Genomic DNA, 20641 nt, shown 5'->3' with positions numbered 1-20641 from the left:
GACAGGCTGTTACAGTGTTAATAGTCTCAGATCTGATTGTTACAACTTGAGTTGCGGAAGTTATTGTACATTGGTTGAGTACTTAGGAAAATTAATATCATTTCGTATTACATTTTAGATGTAAATACTTAATATTATAAAAATTAAACAATAAAGATCAGAAATCATATGTACTAAAAATTTTCATTATAAACAACATTCTTCTTCTCGCCCAGACAGCATTGCCAATTGCACAATATTGTGTGATACTATATGCTATTATTCAATATTTAATGTTTTACAATATTGCAAATATTGTTCAACACCATCCAATATTATTCAATGTTTGTGTGCTACTAGAATTATCTATATTATTCAAGAAGACTCAAATCAAAATGAATCATTAAAATCGGATTGAAACAAAAGTGATCCACTAATAAAATAAAATGCTATGCCTAATACAAAATTAAGAATGTTCGAAGAAAATATAAGCAATAATCTCTCATTGATTTTAAAGTGCGAATATTGTTGATCGGCATAAATATAAAATAATAAAAATTGCAGTTTTCATATCATTATTCTCTGCAACAATTCAGATTGAAAGAATTCAAACATAATGTGAAATTTACGATTCCGTAACTGATTCATGCTTAAATTGTTCCACTAAGGGGAGGAAGGGGTCTCATCGCATGCTCGAGGATGAGAAAATTCCGGCATGGTGATTGGTTCTCGCCACCCTGGTGGGTACACAAATTGGAGGGAGTATGGCTTCTCCCATCGATGATGGGACGTACTTCCGAAGGGAAAAGTTGTACCGTGACCGGTGATGGCCCTTTGGACTCAATCAATGTTTCCGCCAATGCTGTTGCGACGGTCCTGTCATTCAGATTTTATGGTATGCCTCAGGGTGGTCAATGTACGATTATTCATCCTTAGGTTTATCTCATATACTCATAAATCAATAAACATAAAAAGAAGTTTCTAAGCGTCTTGAAACAAAACAAAAAGTCGGATTTGCACATCGATAAGGATGCAGACAAAGAGAGATGTTTTTGGTTCCGCCCAGCGTTACAGATTTCATTGGCTTATTCCATTACAAACAAATGTTTCTCGACGAATTTATATCTATACTGCACAAAGAATAAGAGCACCATTTTTTTGTCTTTTGTAGAAATGCTTAAATTCCAAATTTTTAAAGAAAAATTCAAATGGCAGTTCCCATGCTATCCTATAAACTTAGGACATTAAAAAATCCGCTTAAAAAAATTATTTATTTTCCTTTTTGTGAAATCAAAATTTTTCAGGCTCTTGTGGAGATCTCCAAAAATGTCAATATTTGAAAACTTAAAAAAAAAATGTAAACTTTACTCGGAATTTCACAAGATATCAATAGAGTTTATGTCCATCGTCATGAACAGCTAAAAGACACAGCAGTAGTTTAGCAAAGAATTTACAAAGTCGTCCTGCATAGTGATAACCATTCTTCCATAAAGATAGTCTTTTAGGTTTCCATTTGGGCATTGGTATGCGAGAAGCATGCGGTGAAAAAAATCATCTCAGATATCATCCTTATCATCTGATCGAGATTCACAATTACGAGTTTCACCCCAAGACAATCCTCATAGTGTTTTTAAATGGGACGTTCATAAGACTAAATTAAATTTGCTATTAGTCTAGTAGCAATGAGACTTAGAGAGTCTCTCAGTTTTAGAGAGACTCTTCTCTAAATCCTCTCTTGGACTCAAGTCCGATGAACATACTGAACACTTGGAATATAGTGAAGCCTGGACACCTTACCGACACTGTTTTTTCCCCCTTTTGATTAATAAACGAGAAAAATTGTATGATATCTTCTTAAAACATTGCAATCTTCGTCTAATCCTTAACTTTGTATTAAAGATAACTGGTTTTGAAAAAAAATAAGCAACTGACAAGCAATGCTGAGAAGAGGTTAAAAAAATCAGAAACATTTAAATGTATTTAACGTTTTAATTCTGAAAATCTATGGCAGTTTCTATAATTCTTATCTAAGTTTCTATTTTAAGCTGATAGCAGTACACTTTCAAATTTGCATAAATTTTCAAAACTTATCATGCAAATTTTTATTATATTCTGGTTTGAATTACGATACGTTGTGTAAAAACTTGCTAAAAATATATATATAAATATGAATATATGCTTATATTTATTGCCGAATGGGAGCAATCAAATGTGACTATTAGGAAACAAATCTTTACACGAACATTTCAAATAGTTTCCCTGAATATTTTTACATCTGCACTTATTCAACATTTCGCTGATTACTGGAACTGCTAAATATTATTAGAAATGCTCTGAAGAGAGCTCTGTGTCACCAGAAATTCCACTCAGTCAGAAGAAAGAAATCAAGAAATAGGCATCAAATCGAAAGTTTAATCCAACACGAAAATTACTTATGGAAATATACTTATAGAAATATATAAAGGGAGCTTCCAAAACTATAACTTAAAAAAATGACTTTTGTATTAAATTAAAACTTAAACATATTCTTTTTTAATAAATTCGGTTTCATTTCTGTACAATTTTTTTCTTTTCTTTTTTTTTCTTTCTTTTTTTTTTTATTTAAAAAAATTTAATACAATGCAGGATTTGTAACCATGATGGATTAATTTATTGAAGTTAAATTTATTGACTATGCTATTTGCAGAATAAAGCAATCAAATAAAATATGACACCCAGTTTTCGATTTATTTGCCCATTATTGTTTATTACCCCAGCAAAATGTTAGGACCTCGGTGGCCTGATAGTAAGGTCTTGGCTTCGGATCCGTAGGGTTTCAGGTGCGAGACTCAATTCTGTCGAAGAACCATCGTGTAAGCGAATCTGGTGCACGCTAAATCCATCGAGGCCAAGCGTCCTCCCGTTGGTGTAGGTAGATGCTTGGAGAGGAACTGCTAACTCAGATGTCACCCTCGTCATCTGACCGCGGTTTAAAATTACGGGGTCCGTCCCAAAATAGCCCGAAGTTGCTTTAAAACGGGTCGTTAATATAACTAAACTACGCCCATTACGCTGTTTGAACTAAACACCAAATATGGTGATAAGAGCAGCTGCAATTATGTTTTTATGAAATTCAAATTCATCTATCATAATATTCAAAAGCGTGCATTTACCAACTTTAAAATTAATATTTAAAAAAAAAAGACATTAATTCCTAAATCGGATTTTCACTTCCCCTCATATTTCGTACTACATAAAAAATTTTTTAATTTGCACCCACCGTAAATTGTAGAACATTCATTCCTTTAAATTTAATTTTTCCAGTTGTATCCTATAATAAAGAAACACTTTTTTTTTCATATTTTCTATATTTACTGTTTAACAGCCTAAAAAAGTCAATACTCTGGATTTATGTTGGTTTAGTTATATTAACTTTCTGTTTTAAACTAACGCTAGGGCTATTTTGAGATGGATCTCGTCATTTTGAACCGCAATCAGATGACGAGGACGACACCTGAGCTGGCACCCCCCCCCTCTCCAAACTTCCAAACAAAAGCAGATGGAATCAGTAATCTTGGAAACAAGCTTGTCGTCAAAGGCGGCTACATTCATACCTATACCAAATGAGCGAATATTGCTCGCATACTGTGTAGTAAATTTTTTATCCTCCTGCCTCCAGCACAAAGGCTGTGGACTTTGGACAAAGCTTTGAATACCATGACTGCTCATATTTTTGTTTTCAGAGCTTTGTTTGAGCTGTTTATGACTCGTAGCATAGTGAAGAAAATCAAATATTTGAAATTTGGGTGTCTATTTTCTACTGACTGAAAGCGAAATTTTGCGCAGATCTAATTGCAATTTTAGCAACAACATCAAATTCTAAATTTCATCCTACCTTATTCAACGTGTTTTACAGACCAAAAGATAATTCATTTGGCCGGCAAATTTGATTCAAAATTTGATACAGATCGACGCTTTCGATGCTAAAACTGTGTACCAAATTTTATACATCAAGTTGGCTCTGCTTTTGAGTTACTGTATTCTCAGGCAAACAGGCATGGTTCCAAAAATGTGTTTTTCCAGATTCAAGGGGATCTGAAACGTAAAATTCCTCAAAATCTCACTTCGATTTTTTTTTTTTAATAATAATTATACTTACTCTCAATACGTTTTGTTTGCAAGAAAGTAAAAAAAGAAGAAAGAGTGTATAGATCTTATTTTAAATTACATCGAAAACCTTCAATATGTATTCAAACCGAGTTCAAATCTATCTTTAAAATTATGAAACACATTCTGAAGCTTTTCAGAAATTATCATCTGAACAGCTAACTGAATGTTGTTGTTTTTTCAGATTAGCTAAAGTAATTAGTTTTTTTTGCAATAGGTCGTTTTTTTTTTTTGTTTTTTTTTTTTTATCTTCTTGTGTGCGAAGTATGCAAAAAGAAAGAATTTTAATCGCCAAAAAATTCGATCTTGACGAATCTTCACGTTTCAGCTATTCCTAAATCCAAAAATCATCTTTGGAGTTATGCCTATCTAAGAACAAGATAATCCTAAAATGTTTTCAACTAAGAGGATAAAATTTTATATACCAAATTCATAGATTTGTATCGAAGTTTGAATGAAATCCATTCAGAGGAAGTCAGTGTGTCAGGCTATCCAAATATAGGGTTAAAACGGTCATTTGAAAGCGAAGAGAGATAGAAAGACGAAATTGGATAAACAGATTTAATTTTCTGAGTGTAAATGCCTATGAATTTTGGAACCATTTCCATCCGGTGGATTATCTGTTGATGGCAGCATTTTCTCGTGCATATAAATGGAATAACACATTAGCGTAATGGCTTAAATAAATGAAATATGGTATATGATCTTGTGACTTTAATTGTAATTTTACATCAAATTATGATTTCAGTCTATAGGAGAGAAAATGCTTCCAAAATACAAACTCCATCTTCCGGTGCTTGTGTTTTAACCGCATGCCAGGAATGAATCGCCAAAGATTTAACGTTAGATTCATTAAAAATATCAAATTCATGCCAAGAATCATTATTTTGTAATTGTTAATCGCTGATAACATGCAAGATATTTGAGGCCTTACTCAAGATCTATAATTTTCTGCAAGAGAAAGGGAGAGGGGGCGGAATATCATGTTTATTAAAGAGTATGCGAGAAAGTTTTGAGGAAACTACTCCCGCCGATTGCTTTTGAGAATTTTGATGTCGGAAATAAAATTTAGCACATTTGTAATACTTTTTTTTACAAGATAAACATTAATAGATTTAATTTCTTTAAATGACCATTTTCTAGAAGTAGTTTTCATTAAGACTTGCTCATAGGCATTTGTTGTTGGAGGAGCCCATCCCTCGATGTACAATATGCTAATGCATTTTGACAGTTCGACACAATCTTGTAGAGTGCCCACATTTTCTTTCTCAACGAGTTCAATGTTTTCATTCTCCTCACTTTGTTTTAAAAGACGTCCTTCATAAAGTGCCTCATCCTCATCTTTGTACTTTTTAAAAAAATGATTGGTTTCTTCTACCTTATATAAGAACTGTTCATTCTCTTTTAATGCTTCAAACCTATACAACAGTTGTTTTTTTTTAAAATCTAGAATGGAATATTGTAACATTGAATAGAAGTTTTAATTAACCTTTTAAAATGTGACCATGCGTCTTTTTATGAACCATATGTTTGCATGTACCTTATGGTTGGCGCTGCATAATCAGAAATGGTTTTAGCGCCAGTAAACTCCATCAAACTCAAACTCATTACTACTCGTACTATTATGGTAAAAAAGATTTAACAAACTAACTTAAATATTCATATCTAAAAAAACGTATAGATTCTTCTTTCTGCCAAAAGCGAGAAATAATTTTTGAATTATAGAAATATTTTGATTAATATTATTTAATTAATATTGTAAGATAGTTAAGATGATTTAATTTTTTGAACTCTGTTTTTCCTACAAATGCAAAATGCAATTCGCAATAATGTGTATTCTAGAAGCAAGCCTCACATGTTATTGCTAACAACTAAGGAAAGCAGAAAAGAAAAATTGTAACTGAAGGAAAACTTAATGGATATTACTCAGATACTTACTTATGATTTGATTGGTCTCAGCTCATTAAAGATCATAAAGGAAAAATCTTTTTCGCTTTTCTATGCATGTATACAAAATACTCAGCGCAACTTCCGCAAGAATAATTTTTCGATTTACCTGGATAGAAAAAAAAAAATCTTTCTAGTTTCGTGAGAAGGGTCTCCCTGAAACTGTCTCTCACATTTCTTAATAAAGATAACATTATCAACGGGTAATTGCGAGTGTATCAGATTAGTACGAAATAAAAATCCGACATAATATCGAATAATTAAATTGCTAATGTGATGCACATGTATATATACTTTTTTAATAAGCATTCATCAGTTCGGAAAAGAGAAAAATTTTGAAAAATAAATGTGAAAAAGTAACAAATATTTCACTTCTGAGTACAGTTTTCAATAATTTTGTGGCGTTTACATTTTCAAACCAATTTCTTTCAGCAAAGAAAAAGCGCAAATTTGAAAATAATTATTCACTACATCATTTCACAATATTACTCAACATCCAGGCCGGGATAGCCTGGTTGGTAGAGCTTTGGATTCGCGTCCCTTGCGAGTTCGAACCCTGCCAGTTTAAGATTCCCTGCGTGTTTGGTGGCTGTCGTGGTCACAAAGTCCTCCGTGTCAAGAATAACACCAGTAGGGGTACTGGATCAGGGGTGATCATTCTCTGATTCAGGTCTAAATTACGATCTGTGGATGAGTGAATGAAGTCCGCCCCGTAAAAAGGGTTGTGACCTGTGTGTAGCTAAAGTCGTTCACTTGGCGCTACTATAGAAACAAGAGGCGCTCCCCTTCAGGCTTAAATCAGCTGTCTTCGAACAGCAGGCTTGTTCATGGCAAGTGCCATAAGAAACAACAACAACTCAACATTATGTGGGCCGTGGTGGCCTAGTGGTAAGGCCTCGGCTTTAGGTTCGAGAGACAAGTCCACCGAAAAACCGACGTGAAAGCAGGTCTGGCGCACGTTTAATCCCTCGGGACCAAGCGTCCTCCCACCAATGCTATGTGGAAGTTTGGAGAGGGAGTGCCAGCTCAGGTGTCGTCGTCGTCATCTGACCGCGGTTCAGAATGACGAGATCCGCTCCAAAATAATCTTAGCATTGCTTTAAAACTGGGTGTTAATGTAACTAAACTCATCATTTCGCAATGTTAGCAAACATTTTTTTAATAAGTGCTAAATTCAAGTTACTTTGGGAGGCAGACGGTTCTACAAATTGCTGTATTATAGGAGATTCAACAAATTTTCCGTAAAACCTTGATTAATGGAGTTTTGTAAAATTTTCAAACTCTAAAATTTCGCATGCATTTTTTTGTTTAAAGGAAATAAATAATATTGTAAGGTTTGCACTGCATACAGACTATCTATTCTTAAAAGTGTTCATTAATTGTCATAATATTATACAAAAAATTAAAATAACTGAATGAGCTTTGAAAAATGAATCCATGAGAAAAAATATAACAGATTTAACAAGTTCTGTCAAGACTAAGACTGAGTAGACTAAGTCACATCATCTTTTAGTTTTAATACCCCAACTCAAACCAGTGGGTTTCCCAAAACTTTCTCGCGTACTCTCTAATAAACGTGTCATACCGGAGAACGCTGTGAATGATAATGGCGTTCAACAGTTACGAAATAGTAACTTTTGATGCAAATTTAGCATTTTTACTGAATCTATCGTGTCATCATGACGTGTTTTTTGGCTATTAATCCTTGATATGCCGTCAATAATATCCAACAATTGAATCCAGACAGATTTTTCTCAAAGATTTCATATAAAACTGCAATTGTATTTACAAAAACCCATACTGAATTTGATATATTTAGGTCATTGCGCTTTTGAGTTATTGTGCTTACATGTTTCTGAAAATACAGACCGACAGATGGTCAATGCATTGTTAGATTTAACTCAAAATTTGATGAGTGTCTACATTATAGATGCTAAATCTATGCATCGAATTTTATCAGTCTAGCTCTTTTTATTTTATACTTATCGTATTAACTTATATTCGAATAGCCGGCCAAACAGATTTTCTTTGAACGTATTTCGTTCAAAATTTAATAGAAATCTGCAAATTTGGTGTAAAAACCGTATTCCGAATTTCACCCATCTAGCTCAAATCGTTTTGGAGTTATCTTTGTCACAGACAGACAGACGGGCGGAAATTTTTCAGAAATGTGTTTTTCGACCTCAGGGAGATCTAAAACGTGAAGATTCGTCAAGATATTGAGTTAAAATTCTTTGGCGATTACTATACTTTCCCTATACTACGTTTACAAGAGAGTAAAAAGATTTAAATTATTAATTTTCAGTTCCAGTTTAAGACTGTTGAATAACTATTTGATAGTCTTTAATTTCTCTTTCTAACAATTTTCAATTTCTAACTAACAATTTCATTGAAATAATGATTAAGAACTTGTCTAATAATTTTATCAAACCAATGAAAGTTGTTTCTTGATCATGTAGACCAGAATCCAAAATTTAAAATATTTCTTTAAATATAGATTTTTCAGCATATAATCAGTTTGTTTCATGCACGCCAAGTCATTAATGAGTTTAATAGCTTTTTTAAAAAAATGAATTCATTCCAAATTCCTAACAAATTTAATAAATATACTCATCATAAATATGCAATAAATTCAATAAAAAATTATCAGGAAGATAAATCTCAAAATTCCGAATTAATTTTCAAAATTAAATTAATTGTTACAAAGAAAATTTAATGTTAGACAAAGAATAACGCGAATACCTTGTCGCCACATTCACAAAAATATTCAACACACGACTGCCATATTTGTTCCAAATAATTTTTATTTCAGTCACACTTTTAATAAAAAAATTATTAATTAGTTGTAGTAAATTTTTATTAATTACAATTCATACTTAAATTATTAATTTAAATAATTTGTGATTGACATAATTTACTTATTTAAACTTAATTTTTAATTTTATTTAAAGCTATTTACTTGCTTTATTTATTTGAATAAAGTATCTTCTAAAAAAATTGAAGTAAAAAATGTCAATTCTTTAAAGTTTTTATTTTAGTCCAGTATTGCATCAATAGATGGTGCTGTAGAATGAATGTGCTCAACACAAGTGGCATGATTTCTATATTTGGGCTTTATTGAATTAAATCTTAAATTTTAAAAAATGGTTAGTATTTATTACAAATGTTTAAAAATAACTATGGTAAAATAGTCATTATTAAAAATAATCATATATGATGCATCCCTAATCCATCCAAAACCTCGATGCATAGCTTCAACTAGAGCTTCGAGTGATGATCTTGGATCATATTTCAAGGAAATCATCTCATTATATATTATTATGTTTTTATAATATATTTCTATTTTTATAAGGTCTTTAATATCAGAAGAAAGATACATCAAATCAGAATTATGTTTAAATCCTTTATTTCAAAATTCATTTATCCTGGTTTCTGTTTAATTTTATCATCGATTAATTGGTTTAATAATAGCAGACGAAGTTATTTTTGTGACTGGAAATTTAAATCTGTTTCAAATCCTACGAAGTTTTAGATTTATACTGTATAATGCGTAAATGTACAGCCTGTATATGCGGCAAATTAAAACTATAATAGTGCATTAAAATAATTTATTTGAAACATTAGGTCATGAAAATAGATAATGTTTCTGTGGTTTTGTTGCATGAATATCCAGAATATGCAGATGCCTGCGCAAATTTATTAAATGAACAATGGAAAAGAAGTTTTTCTGCCAGGTAAAGGGATAAATTAATACTAATTAATAAATGCTTAATAATCACAGGAACTGACATCATTTAGACGTCACGAATATACGAACACGTTCCATACCTTCTAAGAACTTTTAAGACTTTTTTCCTTACTTGTTTTTCATTTAATGAAAAATGTCCATGTTGTATAATATATGAAGTCATTATATGAGGAATAGATTTCATTTCTTATATTTTTCTTAATAGCAATTTAGGACAAACACATTTTGAAAATATCTGTAACTTTTTTCTCTTGAAGCCAATGACATTTCTCATTATTTAAAGCGTTTCGTTTCTTTCTTTTACTGTATTTCATGAAATATTTCGTTTTTTGGAACCAAAACACTATAAATTTTATCACTTATAGAAAGAATTAAGTACTTTGCAGGGAAACTTTATTTCTAGATTATTATTATAAATTGCAGAAAATATTCACTCTTATAAATTAAGCTTTCAGGATCAGGTATATTCGTTTTTTAGAAAACATTCACATATTATCTTCACAAAATCAATTTCTTTGATATTTTTACTAAATAAATCTTCAATGATTAATGCATATCATTGGCATACAAATTAGAAGTAAGAAACTATGGTGAGAGGATTGTGATACAGAATTCTGATTTTTAGTTTTGTCAAAAATGGAATTTTAAGATTTCTGAAATATATTCATTATCTTTCTCAAATTTTATTAGTAATATAAATTTATATTTCAAAGATTAATAATATTAAAGATTAAAATATTCTTCAGTATTAATAATTTAAATGCTGTATATTTCAGATATATTATTTATTCTCATTAAACAAATAGAAAACTGAAATATGTAAAATCCTTCTCAAATCTTAGAGGGATTTTACCTATAGTAAACATTTCAGAAATAATTAATTGAATAGTTGAACAATCTTGCCTAATTCCCTTATATCTCTTCAGCAAATATCTTTCTGCTATCAGTTCTTCATTTTGAATGCTTGTTGATACATTTTTTTTTTTTTTTTCATTTGACATTACTTTTACATCAAAGCATCTTGCTCATCATTTTTACATGCACTTTTACACCTTGAATTATGTGAAATTGTCATATTTTAATTAATTATTTTTCACAGTTATTCCTAGTTATTAGTCCAGTAATTCCTCTAAGTTAAGAAAAAATAGAATTATCCTCATTAGAAATAATGACCTGTTTTATCTTTACTAATTCTCTTTAATATATATATATATATAATCCTTATTTTTTATTATATATTTATTTTATATATATTTTTATTGTGTATACTCCTTATTTTTTTATAAGCTAAACTGCAATTATTGCTAAAAAAAAAAAGGATTTTTGCGAAATGATTATTTTGTAAAGACATAACAACCCAAAAATATGAATAAAAGAGCTAAAATTGGTAATCTTATACATCAATGTTGATAAAAAATTATATGATTAGTACTGTTTGCTTGCTGTACTTGGCTTCTTGATTTGTTTTAAACTGATAGAAAAATAACAAATGTCAGATATTTTGTATTTTAAAAAGAAAAAAGTTGAATGCTTTTCAGAAAAGGTTTTCAAAAATTTAATTGCTCTTTTAATTTTACATTTGAATTTATCTTATCGGGACAGAATAAGTTATTCCTTTTAAGTGAATGTATTAAAGCTAATAAATTACTGAATATTTACTTTTAATTTCATGTATTAAAACTATAATAAAAAAATTATGACTCTTATTCTGTAATATTTCTTATATTTTTTATTGTAATTTATAATATGTAAAATTTTAATTTTGTGACTCTTTATCAAATCTGTATGTATGAAAATAAAATTAATGCATTGACATCTTTGCAAGCAAGATTACTGCAAGCCAAGCTGGGCTTTGAGACAATGTATAGGCATGCATATCCCAATATTCAGGATCTCTCTCCACAAATATTATTATCAAACAGAATTCAAAATGTTTGCTGCCATGACTCTCGCAGGTTATTCAGATGACTTATTTAATTAGATGGTCTTTTCATCTCTATCTCTTGCAGACAAGGAGTGCTCAAATTAAATTGTTTGGAATAACTGGATGATAGGTGTGAACCATATATCTGTCAAATGGCAGTCAATGTGTTAAAAAATAATGACAATATAACATTTATACTTGACTTTTGAGTAAGCATTTGTTAAATTGGGTGGCATCTGTGTGCATTGGAAATGGAAACTTAGTTTTTCCCCGTTATAAATATTTATAATTTTGTCTCTAGTTCACTAATCAGTGGACAGCAGTCTTTCTTTTAGCTGCCTGATTACATCATGTATTGTTACCAACATCTGATTTTTAGCAGATTACTATGATTTGGATTATTATAATGAGAATGTATGATTTTCATATTTAGATATAAATTGGTGGATTCTCAGGATCTAATTAACCCCACCTCACTACCATCCAATGCTATTTTATATTTGAAAAGTTTTAAACCTTGCTTTATAATAGCAAAAACATTTATTTTGTATTATTCTATACTACAAGTTTAATGTTTAAGTTTATGTTATTTATATTTTTAATGTTCTTATTTATTTAAATGCTTCCACTCATCCAGTTTTTCTACTGATAGAATGCATTCCCTAAACAGATCTTGTAAGGAATTGCCAGATTCTCTAGTATTGCTAGAAGAAGAAAATGGGCAAAAAAGAGTTATAGGTCACAGTCGAATAACTAGAGTATTAGAAGATAATGATGGCTGCTGGATAGAATCAGGTATAAGCATTCTTTATCAAATATTTACTTTTAAATATTAATTTTCTCTTTATTAACTATATGATTATAAGGTGTAAAAAGGCTAAGTAAAAGGTAAAAATCTCCTCAAGGGACAATATTTGTCTTACATGTAGAGATAATATATAGAATATCAATTATTGGTATATGAAACTAAAATATTCTCTTATTTATTAGTCTTATTTAAATCCATAAAACTTATACACTGAAATATATAATTAGATTTAGTATCATATATAGCTTCCTTCATAATTTTCTATTTAAGGAAATTCTAATGTTTCCTGTCATTGCTAAAATAATATGTAAATCCATGGTCCAAAATTTGCCATTTCTTACTCTAATTAGTTTTCTTTAAATCGTCAAATTACATAGTATAAAATTATACAACACTCCATTGATGATGTATAAAATGTATCCTTTCAGAACATTCTATTACATGTATAAATATGTACATGTTCTTTATTTTTTTTAATTCAAACTTCAGTATTATATTCTTGTTTTGCAATTTATAAATAAACCTATATAACAACAAAATTTATTCAGATTGACAACATTGCCTTTTTGAGTGTTACTGACTCTGATTTAAAATACTGTGAGAGTTATTATATTAAATTTAAAAGATTATGCATTAAAAAAATATAAAATAATAAGAATTCTTATATTTCAGCTATACTATGGAAACTAGAAATAATTGTATCAGCTTACAAAAAACTAATCAAACTATTTTAGATTAAATCATAGGTAGGTTTTGAAAATTTTAAATAATGTTTATTTCTAATTTTTGTAGTGATTATAGCAGAAGACAAAAGAAACAAAGGATATGGAAAATATCTCATGAATAAGACAGAAGAATATGCAAAAAAGTTAGCATGTTTTAATATTTATTAAGTATTACTATTTGATTTTGTATTGCATGCTTCATCTTTTGTAAATCTAGTATAAGACTGTATAGTAATTATATGTTTATAGAAACATATTTATTATATTAATTCGGAATATCTTATGAGCTTCAATCAAACATAATTTAAATCTCATTTTTCTTCTCACTTATTGTATGCTTCTTATAATATAAAAGTTCTTCGAAAAAATATTAACAGTAGACTGTTTGCCTGAATATAAATTAACACAATTATAAAATGGAGAGAATTAAATGGATAAAATTTGATACACAGATTTAACATCTAGAGCATAAATATTAAATTTAGACCCAAGTTCATCAATGTTGATCATCAGTCAGTCTATATTGTCAGAAGCATATAAATGTGATAACTCAAAAACATGACTTGAATACATAAAATTCCATATGAGATTTTGTGACTACAGTTGTAATTCTGTTCCAAACTTTACTTTACAATCTGTTGGTTGAAAAAATTCATGTAAAACACAGATTTGATTTTTGGATACCTTTTAACCAGATTTTGGGGATTAAATGTAAAAAAATTAATTAAGGATCACATTATTTAGTATAAATTATAGATTCACACCAAAATCTACATTTCACCACTGCTGTCTGCCAATGTTTTGCAGCTTTACCCAAGGTTCATAATTTTACTCTGAGAAAGAAGATAATATCTTTATTAGACAGTATATGAGAAAGGTTTTAAGGAGATCATTCCTGCTGTTTATATATGAAAGGAAAGAAGAATATAAAATTTCTATTTCTTTTATAGAAGAGGAGAGAAATGATTTCTTCAAGGGAAATATAAATAAAAAAATATTATATATGAATAGCATGGATGTGTCATCGTATTGCAGTATTAGTTTAGAATTCATTTGAAATAATGACAAAAATTTTTGATCATACAAATGACTTGTAATGCTTAGAATTTTTATTCATGCCGCTTGTATCATTTGAATATGCATGATTACAATAGAAAATTAAATCTAAAACTCCATTAACTTATAAAATTATTTATTTTTTATACTTAGAAAGAACTATTGTCAAAGACAAATATAAAACAGTGTGTTTATGAATGCATACATTAAAAAATGGTACTTAAATTTCATTAAAAAATTAACAATAATACATGCTGTTGTCTGTTTTTCATTTTTTTTTAAGTATCCCTAGTTTTAAAATAATTTTTCCTTTATTCTTGACGATTAGAATACAATTGGCTGGTTTTTGGCTTGTATGATTGGATTTCAAAATATAAATGAAATTACATTATATATTTTATTCATTTGTTATTTCTGTTTTGAAATTTTCTCTGCTATATTACATAATTATTGACTTAAAATGATATTGTTAATTTATTTAAATTTATGATAAGAATTTTACCTCCTATTATACAAATTAAACATTTTTAACTATGTATTTATTCATATCTTTTAACAAAGAAAAATATGTTATAATTTCAACCTACAATCAACAAAAAAATTTTCACATAAAAAAAATTGAATTAATTTTTTTTTATTATTATTAAATTTATTTTCCCAGGCTGTAAATATTAGAAATACCAAGTTTCTTCATTATGTTCCAAATAGTTTCTCTTCAAGAGTTCTTTAAATATTTGCACTTCATATATAAGCACCCTGTAATTATTATTATTTTTTTTTAATTCACATTTTTCTCTCTTTTTCTAGGTTAAAATTTTCAACAGCATATTTGAGTACCCATGATCAGCAAGGATTTTATGAACGTCTAGGATATGTTTACAGTGAACCAGTGTCATCGGTAATTATAATGTTATATCTTATAATTTCTGTGTGGCTAACTTCTTAATAATATTATAGCACAGCAAACATTTGCATTTACAATGGTGGCTGAAATTATGGATACTTTTGAAAATTTTTATGTTATCTGACTTTTGTTTGCTTATAGAAAATGTTACGTTTCGTAAAATGCAAAGTCTTGTATATCATTTCAAAGAAAATTTAATACTGGTTTAAATACAAAAATTAAATTCAAATATTTGCAATACAAAAAAGTTGAGCAGGAATAATTAGCGAAATACATTAGATACTGATGATAATAGTGAGTTATCGGTACTAAGTAATGTGGCCTTCATTTTTTATTACAGCTTCACATCAATGTTTCCTTGAGCTAATGAGAGTTTTAAGTTCTTCCTTCATTATTACATGATGCCAGGAAACAGTTGTAACCTTAATTAGTTCTCTTTTACCTGATGGGCACCTCATTTGTACATGAGTTTTCAAATGAGGCCATAAGTTCTCAATAGCATTGAGGTCAAGACTCTTTTCTGACCATGATGGCAGTTCAGTCCTCTTTATACTAAACCACTCTTCTGATATTTTTGCTGTGTGGCAGGAAGCTGAATCCTCCTAAAAAATAAATGAGGCATTGTTGTGAAAGAGATCACTGATGGAAATATATTATTTCGCTTATTATATTATTAGAATTATTATAGTAGTATATTATTAGAATAGTGTAAATGTATTTTCTTGCATTTAGTGTCCTATCGATAACATGAAGAAGACCAATACCGTCTGCTGACATGCATGACTAAATCATAACACTGAATTCTATACAGTTGTGTGAATGCAGTCAGGATGTAAATCTTCACCTATTCTACATCTTACATATTTTCACCCATCACTATTGATCAACAAAATCTTTGCTTCATCATTACATATAACATGTGACCACTGACCATCTGTCTAATTAATGTGTTCTTTTTCCTGTTGTAATCTTATTATGTACAGCTGTAAATTCAAATGAGATTTTTTTCATGGAATTCTACCTCTTAGGGCAACATCTATAATGTTCTCCTAATTGTTCTTGAACTGACAGAAATGCCAGCTTCATTCAATGACTTCTAATGGCTGCTAATGACATTCTTCTATCTTGGAGACATAGTCTTTTATTCTTCTGTAATCAACAGATGAGGGGCACCTTTCCTTGCTTTGTATTTTATTGAATTTGTCTCATGATATTGTAAGCAAAACTTTCGGACTCCAAATGTAGTCACTGAACCCATTAGTCTTGCAATTTCAGCATAGGAAAGAACACATTCTTGTAACACAATAACCTTAGTTCTCTTTCTACTTGTCTAATCTATTTTTTTTATAATGATGCCATTGCTTCTTGACTAAATATAAGAAATATTGACAAAAATTCTACTGAATATCAAAAAGTTTAACAAAAATTTTTACTTGTGACGTGATTACATAAAAAGCAGTCTTCCTTCTACAGAACAAAGCACAATAATGATTTATTCCAACTTTAAACACGATGTCAGCTTCTGCTGGCAGTTATTATTTCATTGGTTTTCAGAACAAGAACAGTGATTGGTCAGGAAAGTTAGAAATTACAATCTACTTCATCACTGTGTTTTCCAGATTAAAATAAGTATAACTCTTTTGTACTGGAAATATTTGAATTTTGCTTTTTATATTAAAATCAGCATTAAGTTCTCTTTAAAATGATTTGTAATAGTTTGTGTTTTGTGAAATGTAACATGTTCTGTAAGCATACAAAGAAAACATTAACATTTTCAAAAGTTTCCACAATTTTGACCACCACTGTATATATTATTTCTAAACTGTTATGCCATTTGCTAAAAATATTTTTACAACTAATAATTTTACAGTCCTTCAAATGAAATTTAATCAAGATTTAGAGTAAAAAGTGATGAATTTTTTGATAAAGAGGATTCATGATGTAGAATGCATTAAAATTCCAATTGAATTGCAAGATTTTAAATAAGTTTTAAATTTGGATTTTTTCTTTGGACTGTTAAATACATTTATTTTGCATTCACTTTTAATAAAATGTAATAACCATAAACTTGGAAAAATGGTTCTTTGTGTAAATAACTTTAATCATTATTCTTTTAATTAAACGCTATCTCCCTAACCCAGTTCATTATCTTTCAGTAATGTGTTACTTCGATTATTATTACTTTAGTTTATATTTCTTTATAAATCAAAATTTTGATAATAACCAAATTTCAGATTTTTTTAGGGTTAACTAATATTTTATTTCCTTTTCCAAAATAGCAAAGTATATACAAAGTAATTACAAAAAATAATCAAAAAATTGATTATTTCCATATTTTTACTTTTTTATAGAATCTACTAAATGTTATACATTTTTTGCACTAAGCAGTTGAAAGGAAGAAGAAATTTATAATATCAAAAAATACTGGATTATCATTGCTTTTTTTTCATTGGCTTCAAAAGTCTCTGAATTCAGATTAGAATTTACTATTTCCTCTTTTAGGTTTTTTAAAAACATTCTACATGTGCCAACACTATTATCTATAATGAGTAAGCCCTAGAACCAAATGGTTTATTTTCATGCTTTCAATGCATTTTCAAATACAGTGATCATAACTGATATCCAATGATTATTTTGGAATTACTTTGTATTAAATATCCTAAAATTATTTTATTTTGCATTGGTTTCAATACAGTTATTCTCTGAACGGTAGCATTATTATAAAGCTATGAAAATATATTGAAAGTTGTTTTGAATTTGACCTAAAACTTTTGATTCAATAAGATAATTCTAAAAAAATAATTAAAATAATAATGAATTACATTTGGATTATGAATGCATATAATTTTCATCTAGCAATAATATCAAATAACAACAGAATAATCATATATATTAAATGAAAAATAGATCTCAAAAAATTCCAGGTAAATGGAAGGCTATGAAACAAAATCCTATATAATTATTAGTTAACAATCATATAATAAAATCTTATAAATTTATAGAAATTCTTTTATACAACCTATCAGTATTTATTACCTTTGTTAATTTATGTTTTACAGATTTATTATTATGTTTTTATATATCGTATGGAATAATACTATAACTGGGATAAACTTTACTATTAAAATTATGTTTGATCTTTAATATTTCTTTTATTTGTAAGTTTTCAATTATTATGTAGATAATTAATTTATAAGAATATTTGCAGTGATATGAAACTTATAAATATAAACTTATAATAAACGTATATGAATTTATTGATCTCATGTTGTAAATAATTTAATTTCACTCTTAACTCTCTCCCAGATTTGTTGTTGTAAAAATGTAACATATTCAATAAAATTTTGGAAAAAAAATTGGCCATGTTATAAAATTCATTAAAAAAAATATCAGTAGTTAAACACCTTGCTGTATGTTTGTATTTATAATATAAATTATTAATCAATAGTGAAAGTGGAAATGTAAAACAAAACGGTGATTAATGTTTTAATTGCTCATCATTGGATGAAATTACTGCAGACCACTAAGGGAGTTACAGCATTTTCTGTACAGTATTGTAAATTAAGTGAAAAAATACTGCCTTTATCCTAATAGTAGACCAGTGATAGAATATTTTCACCTCAGTAGTTAAACAATATGGAAAAATAAAATTTAAAAAAGTTATGCAAATCTTTGATGCAAAATAAATAATATCAAAGAATAATGCATAATATGGTGAAGTAAATCAAAAATTGGAAATATACTGGAGATTAAAAATGAAGGAAAATGAATATCATATTTCCATTTTTCCACATTGATCTACTATTACATTTTGGGTGAAGACAATATCTTTTTGTTTAATTGTTTGATACTGTTTGTAATAAATGCTATAATTCTTTTTCAGTTTCTTTTCTAATTTAATTCCTTGATTAATGATTAATGCATTGATCATCTGTTTTAAACACACTCTGTTTTATATTTTATACTCACTTTTATTATTATTGTTACCACTTTCCTCGTATTATATTGTACTATTTGTATATTATACTATTGTTTACTTTTAGCTTTTACTTTTTATTTTGGATGTCTGATTTTTACTAGTATTTTCTTTTTAATTAATATATTACATTGTATGTGTGTAATATACATATATATAATGATATATCTTAATCTCATTTAAATCTTAATTAATTTCCTAATTTTTATCTTAATTTAACTCAGATTTAGTTCATTTTAAAATGTTCTCTTATTTCCTGATCCAATGCACTCTGTGAAACTGCTGAATTTAGCAGATTCTTAAGCTCTGAGTGAAGGGATAAATGCTTGCATCATTCATTTAAAGATTCTTAAACAACTCTTTCCTAAGACTATATGTGTCAAAGAAATATGTATAAAAATCTCAAAGTAAAACCACTGAAGGGAAAAATTTTGGTCTCTTTTGCCCTTGTATTGCAATGTAAATGGAAGTTAATTTTATCATCGCTTCTCATATATAATATGCCTCCTGTGATGAAATAAATCAAAAGTTCAGTTCAAAAGTTTTTCCATTTGGTCACACAAATGCTTAAATTAGGTTTACATATATATATATATATATGTAAAGAACAAATGCAAGCATGGCTTATATTTTACATATAATTTTGTTTTGTTTTGTTTAAAAATTTCAAAATTTAGAAAGAATTTTTTTAAAAATTATTTTGATACTTAATATTTGATTTTCTTATAATCGGTATTTCTTTTTTCAGATAAGCTTCCAAAAAAGTGGACTAATGAGAAATATAATGTTCTCTCACATGAAGAATAAAGTGGAAATTGAATATCAAGCCAAAGGTGAACAAAATAGCAAAAGGAAAGAACAGTCGAACTTAAATAATTTAATACCACCTCCTCCACCTCCACCTCCATTATTCAATCAATCTCAGCATTCTTTGACTGCCAACAATATGATAAAGTATTGGATGAAAAAATCATTATGATAAAAATAAAAATTGTTTACATAATGAAAGGATATTGAAAGAAAAAGAGCTTTTCTAAAGGTGCCAATGTTTCAGAAACCAGCGTAAGTTTTAATTAACCTACAATTTCAAAACGAAATAATTTATCAGGACTTCACTAGGTTTTAATGGGCAGTATAATGAATGAAGACATGAAAAAAAATTTTAATGTTTATTTATTTATTTTCATTTTATTTTCCAAACTATTACAATTATATATTTCTGTTGTTAAAAATTGATATTTATAAGTTAAAAATGTAACATTATTTCTACAAATCGTGTTTTAAATGTTCTGAGGTTCATTAAAGCGTTCTAGAATTATGGAGATAGATCTAACAAAAAAATTGAATATTTAGATTATGTTCAAGAGATTTCAAGGGATGGAATTTTTTTATTATTCTTAGGTTGCATTGTTATGTTGTATAATTTCA

General features: G+C 28.4%; 1 protein-coding gene across 1 annotated transcript; it reads left to right on the top strand.

The window, feature by feature from the left end:
- Positions 1-9553: 9553 nt before the first annotated feature.
- LOC129966160 (N-alpha-acetyltransferase 80-like) lies at positions 9554-20641 on the top strand. The gene is made up of 5 exons (XM_056080556.1): positions 9554-9806; positions 12397-12539; positions 13345-13420; positions 15141-15231; positions 19962-20641. Exons 1-5 carry the CDS (start codon positions 9700-9702, stop codon positions 20190-20192), a joined length of 648 nt encoding a protein of 215 aa, XP_055936531.1. The 5' UTR covers positions 9554-9699; the 3' UTR covers positions 20193-20641.

The sequence above is a fragment of the Argiope bruennichi genome, chromosome 4 (assembly GCF_947563725.1).
Source record: "Argiope bruennichi chromosome 4, qqArgBrue1.1, whole genome shotgun sequence".
NCBI classification, from domain to species: domain Eukaryota; kingdom Metazoa; phylum Arthropoda; class Arachnida; order Araneae; family Araneidae; genus Argiope; species Argiope bruennichi.
This window is presented reverse-complemented; position numbering and strand designations above follow the sequence as displayed.